At 43.8% G+C, this 25,646-nt stretch overlaps 1 protein-coding gene across 2 annotated transcripts in view; it reads right to left on the reverse strand.

Moving 5' to 3' along the window:
* Nucleotides 1-25,646, reverse strand: part of ADAMTS3 (ADAM metallopeptidase with thrombospondin type 1 motif 3) — a 675,879-nt gene that overhangs the window by 61,783 nt on the left and 588,450 nt on the right. For both annotated transcript variants that reach the window (XM_069630646.1, XM_069630645.1), the window contains exons 17-19: nucleotides 13,288-13,451; nucleotides 11,276-11,441; nucleotides 10,390-10,522 (exon numbers count right to left, since the gene is read on the reverse strand). In XM_069630646.1, the coding sequence (XP_069486747.1) occupies nucleotides 10,390-10,522; nucleotides 11,276-11,441; nucleotides 13,288-13,451 (463 nt within the window). The remainder of the gene's footprint in view (nucleotides 1-10,389; nucleotides 10,523-11,275; nucleotides 11,442-13,287; nucleotides 13,452-25,646) is intronic.

Below are 25,646 nucleotides of genomic sequence, written 5' to 3' on the forward strand. Positions count from 1 at the left end.
CTAAAGCCTTTCAAGATGATGTTATCTCTAATGGTTTTGTACACCTTTCGTATGCTTATTTTGTCACTTCCCTCCAAATTCTAAATCAGTAGATTCATATTTAGCTAAATTCCTAGAGGGTAAGAAAAAACACAAATATTGCTGGGTAGACTGAAGAGATCCGCTCAAAATGGGGGTGTTGGAATTCCAGACTTTAAGAAATATTATTCTGCATTGGTGTTGAAATAAGCTCAAGTATGGTTTGCACCCAGTGAGTCTCACTTGGCACCGAAATGGTTACACTTAGAAAATAACATGTTCTTTCCTTTGTCATTGACAGATTGTTATTTGTTTACAAAAAATAAAAGATTTATCCATTGCAAAAATATTATCGCTGCCAAACATATTAGATCGTATCTATACATTGCAGATTCACCTCAATTTGTCTCGCAATATCTCAAGTTTAATAACTTGATTTCCGTAAATGGCAAAATAGACTTCTGGAAAGCGTGGTTCTATAAAGGCAACACCTTTGTACACCAATTACTCAATCAGGGGACACAACTTACCTTTAATGAATTTAGAGCAAAACTCTCGACTCCAGTTTCTTTTAGGCACAAATACTCTATTTTGGTAAATGCTGTGATGGATAACTTTGAATCTTTGCTGTTGAGCACATCTTCTCCTTGTGAAGAAAGACTACAACACTTGCAAAATCCTCATTTTACAGCGTCAATGTTTTACAAAATTCTTTCAATGAGGCATATATATGATCCTCTGTGGGGGTTTGCAGTTGGCTTGGCAACAGAACTGTATTTTAACTGATGAAGAGATTCAATGGCCACATGTCTGGAAGAAAATCTCTTTGATCACCACATCTGCCAGTTTGACCCAAACACTATACTTTTTTCATCATTGAGTGTTAATCACTCCTACCAAGCTATTTAAGAGTAAGGTTGCTCAAAACGACAAATGTTGGAATTGTTCTGTTGTTGAAGGCTCAAACATATGTTCATGGATTGTAAATTTGTTAATACAATCTGGGGAAAGGTTTGGAATACTTTAAGACACATTTTTGAAATACAGGACGATTTTAATTTCAAATGTCTTCTATTTGGGAGTGTTCTCTTGCAGCATGTACTAGACATGAATACCTGTCATTTGTTTGATCTGTTCATTTTAGTGGTGATCCAAACTATTACTATCAGTTGGAAACATCTTGATCATATTGACCATAACATTTGCTGGAACTCTGTGTGCAATATCCATAGATTAGAAAGATGTATTGTCTCCACACTGTTTCTATTGTGCAAACATGAATTGAAGTGTAAAATATTTTTGGAATTCCTTTCTATTCATACCACTCTTCATTGAATACTAATGACACTTTTATTACATTATCCTGCTTTCTCCCTCCCTCCCCTTCTTGTTGGCGTCTGTTTTGTTTGTGTTATGTCCTGTCTCCTCATATAGAAATTTGATGCGCTTATAAATGTATACACATATGCCGTCCTTCACCTAATGTTTCTCTCATATTATGCTTTCATGGTTATCCTCTTTCTTACATGCAATTGTTATTAATCGTTGCAGTTGTACGGTTATGTTTCACTACTTTCAATAAAAATTAATTAAAAAAAAAAAATTAAAAAGATGATCAGTGAAAGTGCTAAATCTTCTGTTATGCTGCAAGCGATGCTGGCAGCATCATATAAAAGAAGACCAAGCCTAACTTGTTCTGTGTGGTTTTCCAGGAAGTAGATGAGTCATGGCACAGCTGCACTACTTCTATCATGAGAGATAGTGAGTCGATGGAGGAAGATGTTGTGGTCCTTTGTGTCGATACCTGAAGAGAGGTCTCGTTGCATGAGTGTACAAACAAGTACACCTTCCCACACAGTCTGCAGCTCATATGACATGTTCAGTAGATATTTTTTGCTCCACTGCCTAATCCTAGACTGAATGATGGTCATTCAGTATCCTGTTCATCTCTTGGTATGAGGAGGGGTGTGCAGTGATAACTGATTCCAATGATGTTTCAATGTACAAGAAAGGCCACATATGGGACATTAGTTGAACAGTAACTTAAGTTCAGTCTTTGTTATTTTCATTAGGGATTAGACTGTTGCATGCTTGAGACTTGAAGAGACAGTGCTTGGTAATAAGCAAGCACTGATGAATCTGGTGACACAAAGGAATACAGTTACGGAGGGCCAGTGTTAGAAAAAAAGTTTCATTACGCAGCTTTCCCATACCTTTCAATTGGAACCCCATATTTGCCCACTGCTTTTCTGATCTTTACCTTTTTTTTTGTGAGCGGTATATTTTTAAACCTCACTCACCAACATAACACATTTCATGTTGGTGTAAATGGTTAGACCTTAAGGCTGCCAATTCAGTGGGACCCTTTAACACATTGGTTTCTCACGTGCAGCATTACTGCCTCCAAGGGAAGCAGAGCAGGGAGACCTTGTCTCCTATTACTTTTTTTCCAAAATAACATTTACAAGTATATCCCAGGGGGGCTGCTGGCAGTGTCACCTTATTTTCTCAACACTGTTTGGGTACACTCCTGGGCTCCTACTTGGGGTAGCCATTTGGCAATAATAGTGTACGTCCTTGTAAAGCTGTCTTTTTTGCTTGTTGGCTTTGTTGAGCATCTGCCTCTTGAGTAAGACAAGGAAGGAGCCATATATGGTCATGCTCCTCGCGGGCTTTGGACAGCCCCCAGGAAGAGCCTTTGTGTGCCTGACAACTGGTTTGAAATGGATAGGCAGTCCTGGACACACTAGTGTACATCCAAACCAGAGTTATGTCATTGCTGCTATCCATGAATGGAGAGACATCCATGGTTTGAATGTTGCAAGACCTGTGATAGGTGAGCTTTAGACACATTTAACCCAGATTTCACTTTAACAGGAGGGAATCTGGAGCCATTCTGGGTGTTGGCCCCTGGAACTTGAATCCGAAGCATCTGAGATGGAAGAGGTATGCCTGGAAGTTGCTGCCATGAGAATTGCAACCAAAGTAAGTTCCCAGATGGTGATGCTCTGCCATCTATAGACCGCGAGAGGCCAGCACGTTCTCGCCCTTCCATGAGCTAGTGTCAATAACTGGTACAGACCTGCACTTCACTGCACATGCTATCAAAGTTTATGGCAGCCCCAGACCTGTAGCTGGTGTTTGTCCTCCAGAGTGGAGACTCCTCTCTGCTGGGACTTCTTGCAGCATCACTGAGGTGCTTATTCTTCATGGGTACTGAAGAAGAGATCCATCATCATCAAAAGCTTTACGTCCAGCCTGATGGTCTTCAGAACCATGCATTCATGATTGGAGACCGGAAATGCCAAATCGCCGGACTCAGCTGTCAACCGAAGCCACACCTACACCTGCAACCCCTCGATAGACTATGTTTACCCAATGGCGTGAAAATTGTATCCCCCACTGGCTTAGACTTACCAGAAATCATTGGTCTACTTTGCTGTGGGTTAAAAAGCTGTGCTGAATACCCTTTGTTCCTGTCTTACTTAGTTCTATTTAATCTAATAGGGCATACAGACTACCCTAGGGCTACCCTTTCCTTAACCTTCGAGGTGAAACCTGGAACCCTAGAGTCTTAGGATTAGTGTTTGACTTTTTTTTTCCTTCATGGAAAACCTCTAACTACTATCGTAACAATAGTAACCATGCTTGACTATCCAGATGTTTTAACAGTGGGTTAGATATGTGTCATGGTCACAATGCAGGACCTTCGACGCCATCCCCCATGTGCTGAAGGGAACTTACTGTCCCCTCACACTATCACCATCATGGGGCCCAATGATACGTTGTCACTGCATGCCTGTAGGAAAACCAGCTCTAAACCCTGGCGTAAAGCGGGTGATTATGCATAGCATTGTTTGAATAGTGCATGGGGCAAAGAGCCAACAGGTCATCTGGGCATAGTCAATGTTTGTATGCCTCAAAGGAGTGTTACCAGATAGTCTGCCCCATAGTGACAAGGGCTTGAAGCTCAGTTTGACTAACATTGTATTTCCCAAAAGATCAATGAAATGAGTAATTATAAAATATATCATGTAAAAGGGTCATGGACGTTTGTAATATGTCAATGGGCCATGGAAGCGATTAACAGATCATATTGTGATTTTCTACCCGCATTGAAGGGTCTCCATGCTTTAACCTGCAGGAGATGTATTTAGGAAGAGGTCATTCTGTGATGGAGAATGACATGTGGAAGAGATCCTCCAACAGCAAGACTTTTAGAGATCAATTTATATTCACAGGACCTGTGGTGTGTTGCTGCTTAGGCACGCTTGTGTAGTGTCAGGACTTAATTAGCATAAATCATAGAACTTGGGACACTGGTTATAAATAAGAAGTCATGTAAACAGCCTCAAACCTAATTTATGAAGCACCAGGAAGCATGCATACAAGCAAAGGAGAAAAAAGACAAAGGGTATCTTCACTAAACAAGTACAAAAGACATGGCCATAAGTTTGGCAGATCCGTGTTATTGCTTCAAGCAAAAGCGATTGAAACCATTTGATAAAAAATTGAGGAAAACGAGTAACTCTTTGACTGGTGGATTATCCATAGTCCCCACGGCTCCAAACGGTGATAGTCCTTGCTCTCTGAATGAGCAATGAAACGCCTGGGATAGCTTATTTCACATTCAGCAATGAGCAGAGGCGTCAACAGGGTAGGGCCCGAGTGGTCAAGGCCGACTCCAAAATCTGTAAATGCCCACTCAACAGCACTGTGTGTGCATTTACAGATGTTAATGTCACTGTGCTGGGCCCAACTAAATTAGCTTCAGGCCTCATATGTTAGACAATCCTGGCTACGCCTCTGGCCATCAGCAGTATAGAATCCATTTACAAAGCAACTCAAGAACAACCATGAATATGAATGGAAGGTCGGAGCATGACATGGTAAATCTTGCTTGCTGTGAAGTAGCTAGACCACGTACACTGCCACATTAATTTAAGAAGAGATAGTTGAATGGTGCTGTGCATGATTTTTGTTAATCATAGGCTAGCACTTGAGAATGCAGGATGAGTAATGTGCTTAGAAAGTTTGTGTTTTAATGTCTAGATAGAAGCGAAATACCCACTGGGACAGGTTATTCTAGCATGGGTCTGCAATCTACGGCTCTCCAGATGTTTTGTATGACGACTCCCATGATCACTCACCATTGGCTATGCTGGCTAATGCTGATGGGATTTGTAGTAAAAAAACATCTGGAGAGCCAAAGGTTTCAGATCTAATGGATTGCATTCAAAAGGGAGAAAGCCTAGATTTAAAAAAGCCAGGTTGCCCATCCTAATACAGAAAGACTCTACCTGGTGAACAACATGAGATATAATCTACCAAAAAGCTGGGGCAAGAGGAATAGCAGACATTGACATCATATGATATGATTGGTTATTTATAATGCGCTTAATACCCAGAGGTTTCTAAGCACGGACCAAATTTATGTCGTCTTGCTTCCAAGGTGAGAACGTTGCCCCTGAGCAATCCTCCTGAGACTCTTCATTGACTTTTGAGGTTATGTATGCTTACACACATTATGTGTGTTGGGTGAGTGTTGTTTGGGCTGTTTTGGGCTACTTCAGAAGAGTGCTCCAGAGGCTGCTTTGTTTTTCATGATGTTTGCACCCAATCAACTACTACCACCCACTCACCCCAACCCCACTCTCTCTACCACTACCCACCCCTACCCACCCTAACCCAACCACTCACCCTACCCCCACCCTCTCACCATACTTCCATTGTCTCTACCTTCACCCACCCAATGTCCACATTCTTTACCCCCACCTACCCCTACCCTCACTCTCACGACCCCTACCCACCATACCCCCACTCTCTCTAAACCCGCCGACCCTACCCCAACTCTCTCTAAGCCCACAAACTCATCCTACCCACACTCTCTCCTCCCCATCCACCCACCCATCTACACCCACCCTACCCCACTCTCTACCATCATCCACCTTACTCCCACTCTCACTAGCCCCACCCAGACTACCCCCACTCTCTCTACCTCACCCACCTTACCCCAACTCTCTCTACAAACCACCCATCCGCCCAAACCCCACTCTCTACTCCTCTCATCCTTCCTCTCACACTCTTTCTTTTTCTCTTACCTCCCACTCGCATACATTCTCACTCATATCTCCTCTAGCTCATCATCAATGGCACCCTCTCTCAAGGGCTTCCTCCCTTTCTCTAGTCCCCTTCTCATTCACTTGCAAACCTGCATCCCTTCTCACATCCTCCCTTGAAAATTAACACTCTCCGCCTTGCACCCTGGACCTATGAATGTAAAATGCAAAGAGCAGCAGTAAACACCAAAACTGGTGGCTTTGCCAATGCTTCTTTAATGAATCCAAGGCAGGATATTTCGATATACTATCATGCGTAATTGAGTCCCAAATTAGTTTCTTTGGACAGGGAGAAAAAAAGAAAACATGCAACATTTTTCAAAAGGGACTCAGTATAACAATTTCCTCCGATAAAAGGCAAACAGACAGGTGCTGTGAATGGCTAGGGGGACATGATGTTGCAATGTTACTGGTATGCTTACATGTGATTTGAGGAGTGCTTAGCTGCCATTCGTATGGCCTTTGAGCACTGTGGTTAGTCTGGCCGTTCCAACTTGCATGATACTGGGTTTCCAAGGACCGTAGTTTGAAACTGCATATTAGCGCCTGGGAGGTGACATAATGCCATCTCCTAGCCAATCAGAAGGCTCAGTAGGCAGGCTTCACCTCATGGCATTGCTTGCCTTCCGAGCCTCCTGAGAAGCGGGAGGCTGGCATATTTCCTCCTGCCTGATAAGCATAGCGCTTCCCTCCCTGCCCCCTGATCACTTGCACCTACCCAGTCACTCCCTGTCCCATCCCAAACCAGGGGCCATTTACTAGTAGCTGACACCGGCTCTTGCAACTCCTGCTCTCCCACCCCTTTTCTTCCTGGCAATGGCCACGATGGAACGGGAGAAAGGACTACTTCAATGGTGGCCATTTTGTTTTGCAGTCTTTTAAAGTTGAGAAATAGCAACCGTGCCGTTTCCGAACTTTACAACAAAAAAGGAAAACTTGCTGGGGTGCTAATAACTGTAAGACCTTCACTGGGCTGGAATTACTGGTCAGGTAATGACACTGGGGACCAGATTAACTCGGGCCCCAGGTCATTATGACACTGAAGAATGGGACACCTTTGGGACAGCTATGCTTTGAAAATGGGTATTAACATACCATTGCAAGAATAATACCATAACATATTAGAAGAAACAGTATACTATCCCTTGTTGGTTCCTACCACCATGTTACGATATGCATCGCTACAATGTACTGTGCGGCTGGCTACATGTTGCTGGAGCTGGTGAACTGCTGTCAAGGGAACTAAACTAGTTTCCCTGCCAGCGAACTATGGAGCACATTTCACTCAGGCACTATGCGGCACTCTGTCAGTGTGGGAGCAGCACAGCAGCATTTATGTAGCAGCATATGCAGTGGATGTGCACAGCATATTTTGCACGGGCAATCACATGTTGCCAAAGTGGCATGAAGAAAGCATTCAGATCTGCCACCTTTGCTTTGGAGCACATGCATATGTGCAATGTGAACTATTACCTCTCCTCTATCTCTATCTCTGCCTGCGGTGTTACCCAGGGGTCTAAACTGTCTCTCTGGCTGTTCAACCAATACCTGGAATTTCTTGCCCACCGCATTGCTGCTCTCTGCCCTGACTTTCAGTGCTATGCGGATGACACTCAACTCATTTTCAGGCTCCATTCCTCCACCTCTTCTCCTTCTCTCATCTCTGACAGTCTGTCTGCTATCCAGGAGTGGTGTGCCGCCAATGATCTCTGCCTTAATTCCAGTAATACTGAGATTCTCCTCATCGGCACACCGGTTCCCTCCTTTCCTGTCACTCTCTGGCCGTCCTCTCTTGGCCCTCTTCCTGCTCCCACCTGTGAGGCTAAAAACCTTGGGGTCATCTTCGACCCCACACTCTCCTTCTCTCCTCACATCTCTGACGGCTCTAAGAAGTCAAACTACCAGCTGCACCTCCACAGAAGTATTATTCCTTTTCTCTCCTTCCCCAGAAGCTCACTGTCTCCTGAGCTCTGGTTCTCTCTAGGCTGGACTACTGCAACAGCCTCTTTCTAAATCTGCCTGCCTCTACTCTCTGCCCTCTGCAACTCATCCAAAACAGGACTGCAAGACTTGCCCTTGGCCTCAAGCCTAGGGATACTATCTCTCCAGGACTGAAATCTCTGCACTGGCTCCCAGTGGTGGTAATGATTAAGTTCAAAACCCTCTGCATTGTCCATAAGGCCTTCTGGGGTCTGGGACCTCAATACCTTCAACTCACTCTTCCTAAATATCTTGCTTCTCAAGCTTTTCGCTCATCCGCCTCCAACTCCCTCAGGGTCAGTCACTTCTCCAAGCAACGAGTTGGTGTTAGATCTCTTTCTTCTGCTGGGGCCTCCCTCTGGAACAGCCTCCCTGCCTGTCTGAAACTTGAGGAGAACCATCTCCGGTTCTGGAAGCACCTCAAGACCTTCCTTTTTGCTTCTGCTTTCTCTCCTCCTCTACCCTGCTGATCTCCTGGCTGAAACTGGAACTGCACCAGTTTACCTGGCTACCCTCTGATCTCAGGCCCATGTCCCCCCTGCCAGTTGCACACCTGCACTGTCCCCTGGCAACCCTTTCACTCAGGGACTGTTTCTGTATCCCTACAACCCCTTACCAGCACTTGGCACCTGATGTCTGCACTTACCCTCGCACTTGCTACTAGCAGGCCGCACTTTTTTATTTATTGTCTTTATTTATTTATTTTACTGTTTATCGTACGCACTGCACTGCCCCCTCCCCCTTGCCCCCGGACTTCTCCCCTCCCCCCCCGCATTTGCGCATTCTCAATGTCGCCTGGCCTAGTAAGATTGTTGTTTCTGTCTTCCCTCTGTTCCCCCTCCCTTGCCGCGTCATGCCTTGAAATACTTGGGTATAGGCGCGTTACATATGCCATATCACATCATTACAGGAGAGTATTCATTCATGCGGGAATGAATAATAGAATGCATAATTGTGTAAAGGATTAGCTGAGAAAACGAACATGCAGTTCTCTATTCTGCTAGCAGAGGCCCACTGCCCTGCATTTCATAACACTGATGCCACCCAATCAATTTTCACTCTGAGTTTACTAAAAGAAAATTACTTAGGTTAACTAGATGTTTAGGGGCTGGAGGGAAAACTGCTTGGTTGCATTAAATATGAATTTTAGAAGACGTGGTTTTGTGAGGTGCTGTTACTTTGTGCGGGCTACTGAAAGTGAGTATTAATAATTATACTCGTGCTAAAATGCAAATATTCCTCCCAAACATCAAAATCCTTACACTTAATAATTATACAAAAATTAAAGTGATGAGTAAAATCAAAGATCCACATCCATGGATCGTGGACAAACCATGGCCAAATTACAATTAACACAATCAGTGCTTAAGATGCAATGAGAAGCAACAGCTGTGCTGTCTTGTCCGTCGGTTCCCATTTTATATGGACAGAGACCTTGGACATAATATCTGTGATTCCTGGAGATACAATGGAACCAGAATCAGAGATAGAACAGGGATAAACATGTATATACATGGACAACTCTGTTTATCCAGGATACCAGGCACAACGGAAGATGGTAACTCCCACAGCTCCAGCTTTGCTCTTGTTACCCAGTGGAACTCTGAAACCCTATGTGACATACGTTGCCCCTCATTGATAGTTTCCCATCGACACTTCTATTTGTTTTGTTGCTGTGTATGGATTGCAGTTACATTTTAGTTGGACCCAGTAGAACATTGGCCTCAGTAGATCAATGACACCAAGGATAGAAGGGGCAGGGATTGTGGTGTCTTCTTAGTGGCCCAATAACATGACATACATTGACCACCTGACTTCTTCCTTTGTATGCCCATGGGATGTGTCTGTGACTGTCAATATCCTGATGGCATGCAATAAGGGCCACTCTCTCATCTATAACACCTGAAAAATCGTGCAGCTCCCATCTGACGCTGATGTTGCAGTCTCTGCGGTGGTTGATCGCTCGCTCTAGAGCTGGTCTGACATTATGGGTGTGTTCAGTTCTGCTAACTTCTGAATCTCTATTATCAACAGAGAGCTCTCCTTTCTACATATACAGCTCTATCGGACAAGATATTTATGGTGGAGTAGGACACTATATAGTGCAACTCATTTACCCTCGAACAAGCACTCACAGTGAAGCCACTGCTGACACATAAATTCCGACGGGCTGACAGATGCTCATGAGTTCACCCCACATTCCCCAATCACCAAAAAAGCATCTCATAATAACGGTTATCAATGTCGATGGCCGCATGATGAAAGTACTCACAGCGGCTGCGTGCATTCCTGCAAGTTGCACATTCTGCGGATAGGCTTCGGCTTTTTGTTGGCTTCACAGAAGCTGCGATGGACCATTTTATTATCGCTTTTTCTACGGCACCCATACTTTGTATACTGGAAACCTGGGAATAATTGGATATCAATATATGCTGGTTTATTACATAAATAATGTGTTAAATAAAAAAAATAAAAAAAACATCTGACCTTGTGTTAATTTAAAAAGCAAAATATAGATTTGAAAATGAATGCATATAGAAGAGGATAATAGAGCACTGCACTTTGGCAGCACAACGGCTGGTGTCAAACACTGAACAGTCTCATATCTCCAACATATGGGAGGAAGGGGGGCGAGGTCTCCTGCAGAGGTATAGAGCTGCCCCTCTACCCAGTGCCCAAGCAAAGGAACACAATATTGGGAAAAATCTATGACAACCCCCCCCCCCCCCGGCTGTAATGTATATGTTCCATAATGTATAATATTTATCACAATGGCATGATCTATGATATTTCAATGTATAATTTGTTTTAATAATGCACAGGACGTAGAAGGGTGTTTGAGGGTGCTGTGATGACAGCATTCTGCGTACAGCAATAATTTTGCTATTGCAATATGGCAAGCTATATACATTTGCGAAAACATCAATTTGACTCTGCCCTATAAAAAAAAAAAACGATCTGCCTCTTTCAAAAAGGCTCAAAGAGCAACAGAAAACTATTTAACAGGGGCAACAATGCGAGTCCTGCCAAATGTCTCCTTCACTGTGCCATATAATCAATGAATGTAATTTGTAAATAACTTTATTCTACTACATTTGCTAGTGGAGTGGAAAGAGAACTCCCAACACACATGATCAGTTGCTTTTGCAACAGGTTACCTCCTCCACAGGGTTTAGAACACTGAGACCAACTCTTCAACGCCCATTCAAAAGTATCGATTTCCTCCTGCAGTACGTTGTTACTGTTGATCGTTGGTACAGAGTCTTCATGGATGATATATTTGTATGTCAAACTGGACTTGGTGTCATTTTCCTGAGGAATGACCTGCATAGACAAACGAAAAAGAATTGGTTAAACTCAAATATTGCATCCACAAATTCTAGCATGGCATCTCGTACAATTTTCAAGCCTAGACATACAATAGTGAAGATGGCCATCACCCGCCTGAAGGCTGTCACTCAATGTAAGATCAATCATTCCCAGCCTGGAGCTCCAAACCTCCATTCAGAACATTATAATGTGTACTTTGCAAATAAAAGTAGTTTTACAATGAACATTTGGCCAAACAATTTGCATAGTCTGTATGTTCTCCGATTTCATTCTATTTTATCCTAAGATCTTCCTTGAAATGGATGTTAGAAGCATGCAATTAAACGCAGTATGATCCTCTTCTCATTGCAGTTGGGCTCTGCCTATCAAAGAGCAAATTAATGTTTAAAACACGTCAGAATGAATGCAGGCAGTGACCTCCCACTAGGATTTGTGTGCAGTTGTGTTGTTTTTGTATGGAAATGTGAATAGTGCCCTCAATGGACTAGGCCCTCTGTACTTGTTCTGCATGTGCAAAGTACTGTGTCAGGTACTGTGTTAGGATATACACTGAAGGAGGGTTTGGTTGGTGGATGTTCTCACTCTATTATAAGTAGCAAAGAGGCAACTTGTCCCTCTAAGCCTCACATAAACATCTGCATGTATGTTCCATCCCGATTCTCAGAGCTGCAATGACAATAGATATGAAATACAGTGGTTCCAGGCTCTGGTATTAGCATACTTGGTCAAAAAAATTTGACCTTTAACTTTTGACCGGATTTTTTAGATCGTTGTTTTCGGTCGAAATTCAGTCAAATGTAATTCATTAAATAAATATATATATGTATGGGGTGGGGTAAGGGAATGGGGGGGGGGTTGTGGGGTGTCTCCCCCCGCATTTTCGACCATAAAAAGAACAAGAAAATGTGGTCAAATGTGAGAAGGGCAAATATTTTCGACCAAGTAGACCCAAACCCAAGCTCTGACACAGAGAAAGAAAAGGATTAGTAGCTTGAAGATCTTCTGTAGCAAAACCCCAGCCTAAAGTTACAGCCCTTTCCAGTCTTTGTGCACTTTGTGAACGTTTATATGTAAGTGGCATTCCCATAGGGTCAAGAAACTGGTGGGCCATGTGATCTACTGAAACATGTTAAGCAACATTCTATGACCGATGATCTGGGAGTCTGCTTGAGACAGGACAGGGAAGCGAGGGGAGGTGGCAATGTGTAAAAATGGCAATGTGTAAAATTGCCCAGTGGGGATATGTTGCGTTTGCATTTAGGTGCAATCAGGTCCCCGCACAGCAATTTCTGGCATTTTCACTGCAAAGTGCAAAAAAAAGGTGTGAATGCAGGCGTTACTTATCACCTCTAAGCTTTTGTTTCTGCACTTCGCAGCGTAAAAAGTGAAAACGCTGCCTGCCATTGAGGCATGGCAGGCAGTGTTTAAAATGGATTTTGATTTAATCCACATTCTTTTTCTTGGTGTAAAAAGCATGCAGATTCCTTAGAGAGCCAGACGTTTTGCCAGCAGGAACATGGTATGCGTAAAAACGAATAGTCTTGAGGAGGAGGGGAAAAGGGAGGCGGAAACATAACATCTGTGCCCCGGCCTCCTAAAGACACACAAAAGCCTCAGAGTGCAAATGAAGGCGTTAAGACACGCATAAAAACTGTCTTTAGCACCTTTATGCTAGGGTCTTGGAAAATGTGCTCTACCACAATGTAGTATACTTTGCACACAAAAATCAAACGATTTAGCTTTGGGCATCACTTCCGCGTGACCAGTGTGGAGTGGTAGCACTTTCGATGAATTAACTGAGTCAGGGACATACATGGAGAGAAAATGTGACATAACGTACCAGAACAACAACGGCATCGTGCAGAGGCCCATCGGTGTGAAGCGTCTCGAGGTCATCTTCGATGATGTACTCCCATTCCACTCCAAGGTCTATGAAGGAGCGCGACTTGGCTTCGTCGCCCCGGCCGTTCAGAATGTAGTGCCCCGTGGCCTGGTTCTTGATTGCTGTAGGAGTAAAACCGAGTGAGAACCACACTTTTCTCACATATGCTGTTGAACAAAGACCCTTCTAATCGTTGCATGAAAAAGCATGTGCTGGCCAGGCATGCCAAATATTCGATAGGACTACACTTTAAGAAACACCAATTTCATAGTGTCAATGACGCTGAGTCAATGACGCTGAACGCCATCTTGTGAATATGGGGCTATTCAGCTCTATCAAGACTTCTGCCTCTCTAGCTGGCTCCTACATTAGCCATGAAGGACAACTCATAATGAGTTATAAGAGACAGACATGACTTTGCTCACTCCCATTCCAAACACATATCCCTGGGGCATGTGTACCAAAAGTTTCCATACAGTCAGTTTAACCTGGTATTAGCAGTGGAACGGTTTCATTGGCTGCTGCAATACGAAGACAGTCATTTTTATCAAGGTATTGTGATGACTAAATCTGGTAAAATTAAAACCTGAACTAAAGCTGACAACAATCTGCTTGACGAGGGTGTGTGGCTGAGTGTGGAGGGCTGGTAAACATGCACATTTATTTTGGGCCATCTTTTAGTTATGGATTTCAATTTGAGAATGGCATGCAGACGCATGCCAGAGCATGATGAAATTAGCACATACACATTACAGAATAAACATATGTTCATATATTAGATGGCTAGGACATGCGCACCTATGTGCAGCCTTTTGAAGAGCGGTGGAAGAGTAGTGGCAATGGGAGCTACATGCAAAACGCCAGGTGGGGACCCAACGAAAGTAGGAGCTCTACAAAGTAGATTACGTTTGCGCAAGAAAATACAAGCTCAGGTCACACCAACAACAGCATTGCCAGGAATTGCTCAGAAGGGGAACTCAATCAAAGGGACTTCCTGGTGATTTCCTGCAGCAGGGGTGTTGCTAGGTCTGGAAAAGATCAGGGGCTAAACTAATGTTGGGATAGACGGGATTCGGGGCTAGCTATATCCTTTTGGTTGTAGCCCCTGAGCTTCAATCCGGGGCTACAACCAAAAGACCCGGGACTATAGCCCCTTATCCCCCTCCCTAGCAACGCCTCTGTCCTGCAGTATGCTGACCTTAGTGCAAAAGCAGTAATCCCATCTGAACATTATAACCATCACCAAAATCAACCCGAAGCAGTAGCAGAAAGACACCCAGTATAGCCTCAGGGCTCTGAGGAGTTAGGGTTCCCCAGAGGTTGGTATCCAAAACTCAATCAACAGAGACATGAAAGATGGACATCAGATCTTTGCAGAAAGTGCAGGGTATGCTCTCAGCATCATAAGTGTGCCCTCTCCTACTCGAGGGCATGAGTTAACCCAGTGATTAGGCCCTACCCAGCCCAGAGAAGGTATACAGGAAACACCTGATAGATCGTTGAAAGGTACAAGACTGACTAATACATAAATCAAACAAGGAGTCAACAATAAATAGGAAGGGCACACTGTCATGGTGTGCCAGAAAACTCTGGAGCTCATGTGGGGATAGTCATAATGCCTTTAATCCTCCCTATCCCACCCTACCACAGACATTCTAAGCAACCTTAAAATCATTCATGAGGATATGCGCTTGGATTCTCCCATAATGAGGGCCACCTGTCAGAGACTCAGATGGTTCCAGAGACAAGTTACACACCAAGTTTGACTCATGTGAAGCCGAACCTTAACTCTTGGGAGCAAAGTGAAACCAAAGTAGCACAGATTTAGCAGATGCGCCCTCTGGTGTACACCCTTCAGTAACATGGTTACTTACGGATGAAAAGGCAGCAGCAGGTGTAACAAGATGCCATGTGACCTTTTACTGAAATTGTCAAGCCAACTTGGCGGAAATGGGATGAATCTATAGATTTAGCCAGAGAGATAAAAAACTCACTGAGACCTGGTCAGAAGCAGGGTTTGGTGGGATAGAACGATAACATGTTTAATATATGTGCCAAGCTTCAAAGTGCAACAAAAATGTTCATCTGAGGCTTTATGGCAGGCAGAGGAAAAAACAAGGACTTTTTGAATTTACTTCAATGTATCTATGGACATGAACAGTATGGGACCATTTTTGATCGAGTGAAAATATTGGGCCTACCCCTAAGATCCTTTTTTTCTGGCTTAACGAAGATGATGCATAACAATACAATTTATACTTTTGGATTCCCAGTCCAGGGAAAAGAGTTTGTAGAGCAGATTAAATGGCCAGTGGTTGAACAGTGTAAGGGCTGGAGGGCGGGGCAGGAGCAGCACATAGGGAAATAAGCATAGAATAATATAAAAGCTATCAAGAGGGGAGACAGGGTAAAAAAAAGCTAAAACAGGAAGACTATTGCCAGAAGAATGTGTTTTCTGCATGTCCTTCCCTGCTCTTAAATGGCCCTTATCCTCTGTTGTCCCCTCTCTTTTCTGCTTTGTATCACCACTACATGATTATCCCTCTGCCTTTACCCCAGCCACCGGGCATAAGCACAGTATGGAATTGGGCTAATTGAAGCATCAATACTCAAGAGAGGAGAATATCCTAGTGACGACAATAAGTGTGGAGCTGTGGGGCATATAAGGTGGACACTGTGAGGTAGGCAGGGTATCAAGCAGCAGACAAAGGCACAAGTTTTAAAAACCTTTATTTAAAGTTCAAGTTGGGTTGGTAGAATTCCTAACTAGCCCTAACTCTAAAATGGGAGTAATCTCGACCTTAAACAAATAACACATACGTCCATGTCAGTTCGGTCAAAATAAAAAGGCCTATACTAAGAAAACCTAACCTTGCCCTCCTTCTCAAAATGACAATGTGTTAAAGGGAATACAAAAGGAAAGTAGAGTCTCAAAAAGAAATGTCAGAATGGCTTCAGTACCTACTCCCTTGCCCAGGTTCAACCCCAGGGGGTCTAGATAGACTCTTAAAAAACAATAGATAGGTGGATGGCACAGTTCTATCAGTCTTGCACACTTTGGCTTAATGGCACAATTCAAAAGTTCAATCTTAGGCTTCCGTCTTCTGGAAGTTCAATCACTTCCTTGAGGCTTCACCCGCCTTGCCATCCATATTTAGTTCGCATTCACTTTCTCAATTCCTCACAGTTCCTATTCAGTTTGTATTAACTTTCTCAATTTCTCACAGTTCTGCACAGGCTTCCCAGGCTCGAGCCTGTCTTTCTTTCTTGGGGGTCCCCTTCCTCACATTTTATCTAAGGTATCCTTTCCACTGTCAAAGACTTTCGAAACTTGCAAGGAATTTATATAGACCTCTGCATGACCACTTTGAATTCTCTTTCAACAATTCCTCAATTTACAATCAATACTCGTCTTGTGGCACCAACACTTATCAGTACTTGTGGTTCTCACTCTTTTAGTCTGCCATCTTGGCCTTTTCAAAAGTTCATGTCTAACACAAATACCTCTTGGTATTTATTTTACCCCAATGCCTCTTGGTACTTATAGTTCTTATTCTCTTTAGTCTGCCTTCTTGGCATTTTCAAAGTTCATATGCAACACCAACTACTTCTTGGTATTTCTCTCCCAAAGTTCTTATATTTAGCTTTTTTGGCATATTCACAGTTCACATATTTCACTTTCCGCTTATTCAACTTTTTTTCTTTATCGCAGTTACTTTCTTTCCTTTGATCTCTGCTGTAATATCTTTCAAAACTCATAACATTTCACAGAGACATTCGAATGTGCAAATTCACCTTGTAGGACCACTCTGTTACTTTGTATCCTTTCCTTTCAACAATTGTCCTCTTCATTCACGTTTTTTCGGCACACACTCAACCTTCAACTTTCAAATTACAGTTACTTTCTTTTTAACATCAACCAGACTTGTGTTCCAATCAATAACTCACTGGTTGTGTTATTTGGATTTCTTTAATCTTTTTCCTGCACTCAAGGCTGTTACCAATGCCTCCTCGGATCCTCCCCAACTCTGCCGTTCACCCAGGAGGGTCACGGGCCACTTTCTGGCAACTTGACGGTGTCTTTCCTGCACTAACTTGGCTTTGCTCTTCGAATGCTCACCGCTTCCCGAAAGCATAGAGATCTTGCCTGGATTTCTCTTGATCCTCTCAGCTGACGATTAGCCCGTTGGCCTTCCAACTTCCAGAGCCTGGTTCGCATCAGCCTGGGAAGAGCGGTTCCTTCTCGTACCAAGCTCAGCGTGTGCTTCTGTGGGCCATCTTTTATTTTCACAGGGAGTGTTAATAAGTGGCAGGTGTACCTTGTGAGAGCTACATGCCTGACTCTGCCTGGTCTCATTACAGTGACAGGGCCAATGCAAATCAGGGGAGGTCATTTTTCTGTTCTCATTCCTCATCTTACTCGGTGCAGTACTGTTGTTAAGATAAAGTAGGGAGGAATTATGGGAGTTGTAATTTCCCATAAAATAAGCAGGGATAGGGATTAGAGTGGTTATGCAAAAAGGGGATACCAAAAGCAATGGCCTTTACCTGGCGACCTGAGTACGGGATCTCCGGGGACTAGGTTGTGAAATATGAGAACTGTGGTGAACCAGAAGAAGGACTCAGGCTACGTTGGGTCATAGTTAAAGAGATTTATTAAAAATAAAAGCAAAACAAATGCCTAACAAATTCCACAGCCTGGTTCGCATCAGCCTGGGAGGAGCTGTTCCTTCTCGTACCAAGCTCAGAGTGTGCTTGTGGGCGCTACCTTTTATCTTCACAGGGAGTGTTAATAAGTGACAGTTGTACCTTGTGAGAGCTACGTGCCTGACTCTGCCTAGTCTCATTACTGCGACAGGGCCAATGCAAATCAGGGGAGGTAATCTTTCTGATCTCATTCCTCATCTTACTCGGTGCAGTACTGTTGTTAAGATAAAGTAGGGAGGAATTATGGGAGTTGTCATTTCCCATAATATAAGCAGGGATAGTGGTTAGATTGGTTGTCCGAAAAGAGGGATACCAAAAGCAATGGTATTTCCCTGGCCATCTGAGTACGGGATCCCCGGGGACAAGGTTGTGAAATATGAGAACTGTTGTGAACGAGAAGAAAGACTAAGGTTATGTTGGGTAATAGTTAAAGAGGTTTATAAAAAATAAAAGCAAAACAAACGCCTAACTAGCCCTATCGCTATGAGGGAAGTTCCCTACCTGGCAAAACTAAAACTAAGGGTGCACAACAAGTCCAAAGTAAAGGTCTTCTGTCCAAATCCTAACCACTAAGTGCCCCTAACACTTTAGAAAATACCTAACTAAAGGAAAAAGGGGAGGCTTGTACAATAGCCTCGGTGTGGGCTTCTGCCAGGCCCAACTTGCAGTAGACTTGCTCCCAGTCTCAAAGTTTGTTTAATACACAATGATATAGTTTTCACAATCTTCAGATAGAGTCTCTTAGTAGAAATTATAGTTATCTTCTGTATGCATTTCACTCTCCCCCTTGATAAAGACAAGTGTTTCCTCTTGTACTTTTCTCGGGTTGTATTTCAAATGTCCAAAGCCCTTCATGATTACTTGCCACAACACTTCTCTGCCTCCCACCTTTGTGGTATTGGGACTCCGTAAAGTACTGTGGTCCTCTGATAGGTGTTGTTTCACAATTACAATATGTAACAGCCTGCTCGGCTCTTCCCGTCTGGATATGCAACATTTGTATCCCTTTCCCGCTGTTTTAGTGTGTCATGTGCTCGTTGGTTTCCTTTTCGTTCTTGTACTTTTGGCTGAAATTCCAGCCGAGACATACATTGTGTGTACCTCTTTCACTCTGTATTAGCAGGGCCGTGAACCTGTTACACTCTCTTAAGTTGTCATATATATGACAGATATTCCAGCCGTGAAATACAATGTTCGTAACTCTTTCACTCTGTTTTCCATACCTGAGTCGGTTTCGGTAATCATTGAAACCAACCGTTACAGGACTCACTGGCATCCACAAATCACTAGTGTCTGTGTTCCGGTCGGTACTGCTTTCAGCGGAAAAGGCACTTGTCGAGTGGAGATTTGGGACCTGGACTCCTCTCCAGTCTGCAGTCTCAGCATCAGTTGCTAGGCTCCAAGCCCACCACTGCTGTTCAGTGGTCACGCCGCCAGAGAAGACGGTTGTCTTCCATCGATTCTCATTCCCTGACCGGAGCCTCCCGATTTGTCAAGGTACCCGCTGTCCAGCCTCCAGCTAGAGTGTCTCTCTCCATTCATGCCAGCACTGGCTCTGCATCCTGATGTGGCTCCACCCCTCCAGCATGGCGTTACTACAGAGGCTCGCCTCTATGTAGCAGTTTCTCACCTCCCTCTGTAGGAGTCTCTCCTCCATTCAGTCCCCTCTCTCTTTATACACGTCATTTGAGCAAAAGGAATCATGTCTGTCTTCCTTGATCATGGTCTTCAGGTGAAGTTAAGCATTACTTGAAGCCAATAGAGTTGAAGAAAGATCTTTGTTAATTATGGTTGTAACAGGTAATGCCAAAAACGTTCAAATATCCCTTATGCAGACAGGGTGGTTTGGACTGGGAGTTCCTTATTGGAATGGGAGTCCTTGTCCCCAAGAGGGGAGCCACTCCCAGTGAGGTTCCAATTGTCCAGACCCCTAAGGAGAGTCTTGCATAGTTGGCTCACCTCCTTAGCCTCAAAGGAGGTAGTTCCACTCTGCGGAGAAGGGACACGTTATCCAGATTAGTCACAGAACATGTCTGAGTTCTAAACCCTATCATTTGCAGCACAAAGAAACTTTACAAGATATCACCCAGCTAAGGAGAACGGCAATCACCCTGTGTGAAAATGTGTATCTTGGATTGTCAACAGGCTGAGAAATCTAAAAAAAAGTTCAGAATTAATGCAAAACTCTCATACGACAGGAACAGATCTCTGATTTTTGCTTGAAACCCGTTTAAACCAGACAAGTCAGAAAATGTGCTGACTATAAGGAGGGCTGCATAGCATATTTTTCCCATGCAGATGAGAATAGTGATCAATATATCTAAGAAATATAACATAATTATAGTGGATGTGATGGGTTACAACGAAGCAGATAAGTTGCAGCTGGTGCATGATAAGGAGCATACCTGGTCAAGGTATATTGTTTCTTTGGGTCTCACATCTATGACCTTGGATTGTTAACTAAAGAGGCATTTAATATGGGAGATAGTTGAAGGATGGTTAACGCGTGTGCCTAGACCAATTCATACAGCTCAGGAAAGTGTAAACACTATTTGAGAATTGATCACATTTTGCTTGGCAGACTAATCCAACATCTGATCTCAGCTATTGAAAACAAAATCAGGATTCTGAGAGCAACCTCCAATCAACTGTAATATTTAACTTCCTTTCTCAACTTAAAAGAAAGGCGATAGACGGAAAATCAAAAGTACACTATTCTCTTTCTGCAGAAATTGATAATTTCTCCAATGAATAGTGAGGTCTGGATTTCCCATAGTACAACCTTTCATTGCAAACTGTGTTTGATTTGCACACATAGCTTTGCAAACTATCTATAAGTAGATGTGGCAGTCATGTGACCAGAAGGGGCAACAAGAAGTGTAAGACATAGCAGATACAGCAAGGATGAGGGCTATAAACAGGGATTTGAAACTCTAAAAATGTGAATATGTCTCTCTATTAATGGAGAAGAGTGTGGCTATGACTGAAGAGTGTAAGGCCACACTATTTTAAAATAGGAAAATGTGGCACTGACCAGACAGACAAAAATCATGGTGGCTAGGAATTTCAGTAGGGTGAGACTCCCAGACCACAGGACAATGATCCAGAACCAGGAGGAAATTCAGAAACTTTTTGTTGACTACTTTCTTGGGATCTTCTTGTAGGATAGTTCCACTTACACAAAGTACATGCAGTCCTTTCTGTCCTCCTGTGCGCTGTGTCATATTTGCCAATCAGCTCTAATTACAATAGAACCAGTCATTATTGAAACAGAAGTGAAGGAAGCAGTAAAGATGACATGGATCGGGTATAGGTATATGAAAAATGTGCATAACCACTCTTCACAGTTCTATTTGGCCAAGATTTGTTCCACTCTCCAGATTCAACCTCCTGATGTAATGAAAACCATGGTCTTTTCCCCAAACCTGACAATGGTCGAACTGAGTCCAACTGGAGGACATAGAACAATCTTGCTGCTCAATGCTCACACCAATTTGCATGCCTGCATATGGGCCAATAGGTGACATGCATATATATCAGGAGGTAGTCAAGCAATACAAGCATTTCTTTAGGATTCAGGAGAAAATGTCTGTTGAAACTCATATATTGTTTGTAACCATCAATTCGGGAGTTCATGATAAATTGCAACTTTCAATATACATGGCTGATGGCAAAAAGGTTTTTGAAGTTGTCTACTGGTCCTTTCCATGAGCATGTCTTTGGACAATGGGCATTGACAAAGTATTTATTCGAGGGGCTCATGCACTGTATACAAAAGGGAATGCTGTAATCAATGGTAATCTAACACCACCAATTGATTTTACTAGACATGGCCCTATTACTTAATCTGTACATAGAGCCACTGCTCGCGGTATTAAGGTTATCCAGAAAACATTACTTTGTTCGGTTATCAGGCAGGGGGAAAATGGTCCCTAAATGCAGATGTTCTTGTCAGATGTTATTGGAGACCCTGATAGCTAAAAAGGGAATTCGTTTTACACATTGTTAATTAGGGCAATGGATGTTCCATGACACAATATAATATTTACTAATGTGCACACTTTACCAATAAATAATCTCATATCTCTCAATTTTATGACTAAGCCTGTGTAAAACATTTTCATGTAAACCAAAGCACCTGAATATTGTATATTCTAGTGAAAAAAGTAGTTTCAAACATATCTGTGGTTCTGGAAATTTTATGTGGGTTGTGCAAGCTCTAATATTAAAAAATAAGTTATATACAGTGGTGTAAGCCGCTGTGCCATATCTTAGTGGCCAGGCCAAAACTAGTTATTAGTAGTTGTGAATAAAGTATCTAATAGTAGTGATTGTCAGGAGAAGATTGTATTCAGTGACTGTAAATTCAGAGACTGTGCTTTCTTTCAGTGGCCAGAACAAATACTTTTATCGCGGGCTGCAAAGTTGTGAATGACAAACCTTAGATTGTTTGGGAGGGAACATAGTGCATTTGTGTCTGTAACGGAGTGCATCATCTATTAGTCCTGTAAGGGTGCAGAAGTACGAAGCTGATACAGTGGTGGCATAGGTATTGGCAAATACTTTTATTGAGGAATAAAAGTAAAGAAAAGAAAATCTATTTAGCCCATTTTCTAAGAAGGGTTGCCCTGCCTCAAAATAAATACTGCGGAATCTATCAGGATGTCCCATAAAGTAAAAATGGATCCGTCCTGCATCCAAACCTATTTCTGTCCCTTATACTCTAAAGTAAACTAAGAAAAACTGGGTATCTTCTTGGTCTACAAGGATTTCGTCCACCTTCTGGATGAAAGCTTAATATTCACTTCCGAATAAGGAATAAAAAAAGAGGTCTTATCCTTGTGTTAAAGCAAACGTTCTCCAAGATGGATAATCCGACAAATATGTTGAAGAGAAAGTCTCTGCAATTCTATTTCCAGTTTGCACAGTTTTGGGGGCGAGGGGTATATCCCCCTAACCTTCTCAGGCTTCTCACTACTGGCAAAAAAAGAATCGATGCAGGAATGTCTTCCTCCACCTTGCCTTTCTCAGGTTCACTGATGTTGCAACAAGGCTGATTCACAATCGAGTCAGACTTGTTGATGGAGATCAATTGTTCGATGGGGAAAATGGCTTCCTTACCCTTTCCTTTCTCAGGCTGTCTGATTCACAAAACACAGTTCGCAAATTATATAGGGAATGTCTCCCTTGCCCTGAGCTTTCTCATGTTCACCAACATAGCAACAAGTCTGGTTCACTATCCTGCCAGACTTGTTGAAGGAGATCAATTGCTCTGAATGGCCTTTTTCATTTAACAATGGGTCTTCAACCTTTCTGACTTCTCAACCAAAGTGCATATGTTATGTTACTTTGCATTTATATATCGCCTTATGTACCATTGGTATGGTCTCAAGGCGCTGGTAGGTTGAACACTCTCGGGAACCAAAGTTCAAGTCAGTAGAGAGAGTAGAGAGAGTCAAAGGTGCATGTGAGCACCGGATATGTGTGCAGCTGGTGTGGCATTCGTGTAATAGCTGCTTCATAGCGGTAGGTGTTGTGGTTGAGAGATCAAGAGTATGTGTTCATTCTGGCAGGTTTTATCCAGACCGGTTCTGGCTGCGTTAGGCCTGAGGAGAACACCTGGCTGGAGGGTATGAAACCAGCAGTCAGTATTTAGTTAGAGTGATGTGGAGTATGAGGCAGATGTTGGTATGAGAACAGCTATACCGAATGGTGTCATAGTATCTCTGTGTTCTAGTTGAATGGTGGTGTAAAGAAGAGAGTAAGCATGGTGATGTGATATGATGATTTACATGCTCTTTCAAACGTTCCATGCACTCCAAACCATTCCATGTATGTCACGCACTTCTATGCGCTCCAGTCAGTTCCATGCACTCCAATCAGTTCCATGCACTCCAGTCCACTCCATGCACTCCAGTCTGCTCCATGCACTCCAGTCCGCTCCATGCACTCCAATCCGTTCCATGCACTCCAATCTGTTCCACGCACTCCAATCTGTTCCACGCACTCCAATCCGTTCCACGCATTCCGATCCTTTCCATGCACTCCAGTCCGTTCCATGCACTCCAGTCCGTTTCATGCACTGCAATCCATTCCATGCACTTGAATCCGATAATTTCTGTGAATTCTAAGTTGTTTGATGCACCTCATCCACATATTTCACCTGTACCTTCCACATATTTCACCCGTACCTTTCACATATTACACCAGTACCTTCCACATACTTCATCCGCTCCATCCACATACGTCCCCATTCCATACACATATGTCCCCATTCCATCCACATACGTCCCCCGTTCCATCCACATACTTCACCCACTCTACGCACTCGTCCTCTCCACGCATTCATCCGCTCCATGCACTTGCCCTTTCCACGCCTTTGCCCGCTCTACGCCTTTGCCCGCTCAACGCACTTGCCCGCTCTACGCACTCACCCGCTCTATGCACTCACCCGCTCTAAGCACTCATCCGCTTTTACACACTCATCCGCTTTATACACTCCTCCGCTCTACACACTAGTCCACTCTACACACTAGTCCGTTCTACGCACTAGTCCGCTCTATGCATTCATCCGTTCTACACACTCCTCCGTTCTTACACACTGGTCCGTTCTGCACACTGGTCCGCTCTGCGCACTCCTCCGCTCTGCGCATTCGTCCGTTCTGCGCACTCGTCTGCTCTGCGCACCCATGCGCTCTACGCACCCATCCGCTCTACGCATTCATCCGCTCTTAAGCACTCATCCGCTCTTACACACTTGTCCGCTCTACACACTCATCCGCTCTACACACTCATCCGTTCTACATACTCGTCCGCTCTACACAGTCGTCCGCTCTACACATTCGTCCGCTCTAAGCACCCTTCCACTCTAAGCACTCATCCGCTCTACACACCCATCTGTTCAATGCATCCACCGGCTCAACGCATCCATCCGCTCTACTCACACCTCCACTTTATGCACCCATCCGCTCAACGCACATATCCGCTCCACGCACCCATCCGCTCTACGCACCCATCCGCTCCACGCACTCATCCACTCCACGCACTCAACCGCTCCAGGCACTCATCCGCTCTATGCACTCGTCCTTTCCAAGCACTCACCTGCTTTATGCCCTCATCTGCTCTACACAGTCCTTCGCTCTATACACTCATCCGCTCTATACACTCATCCGTTCTACACTTTCATCTGCTCTGTGCACTCCTGCACTCTAGGCACTCCTCTGCTCTTACGCACTCATCCGCTCTACACGCTCATCCGCTCCATGCATTCATCCGCTCTAAGCACCCTTCCGCTCTACGCATTTGTCCGCTCTACACATTCATCCGCTCTACACACCCATCTGCACCAATGTGTGGGTCCCAGAGCCCTTTTTGTGTGCTTCTCGGGGTTTCCTCGACTTGATATGGGCCCCAGAACCTCGTCTGTGTGATTCTCTGGACCTCCCCAAGTTGATGTGGGTCCTCGACCCTTGTATATGGCTTTTGTGGGGCATCCACGATTTTGTATGGCTCTTGTGGGGCTTCCCCCGCCTTCATATGGGTCCCAGACCTTTGGTTGTGTGCTTCTCAGGACGATATGGGTACCTGACCCTTGTGTATGGCTCTGGCGG

Source organism: Ambystoma mexicanum, chromosome 6q, assembly GCF_040938575.1.
Source record: "Ambystoma mexicanum isolate Mex_15411 chromosome 6q, UKY_AmexF1_1, whole genome shotgun sequence".
NCBI lineage: Eukaryota > Metazoa > Chordata > Amphibia > Caudata > Ambystomatidae > Ambystoma > Ambystoma mexicanum.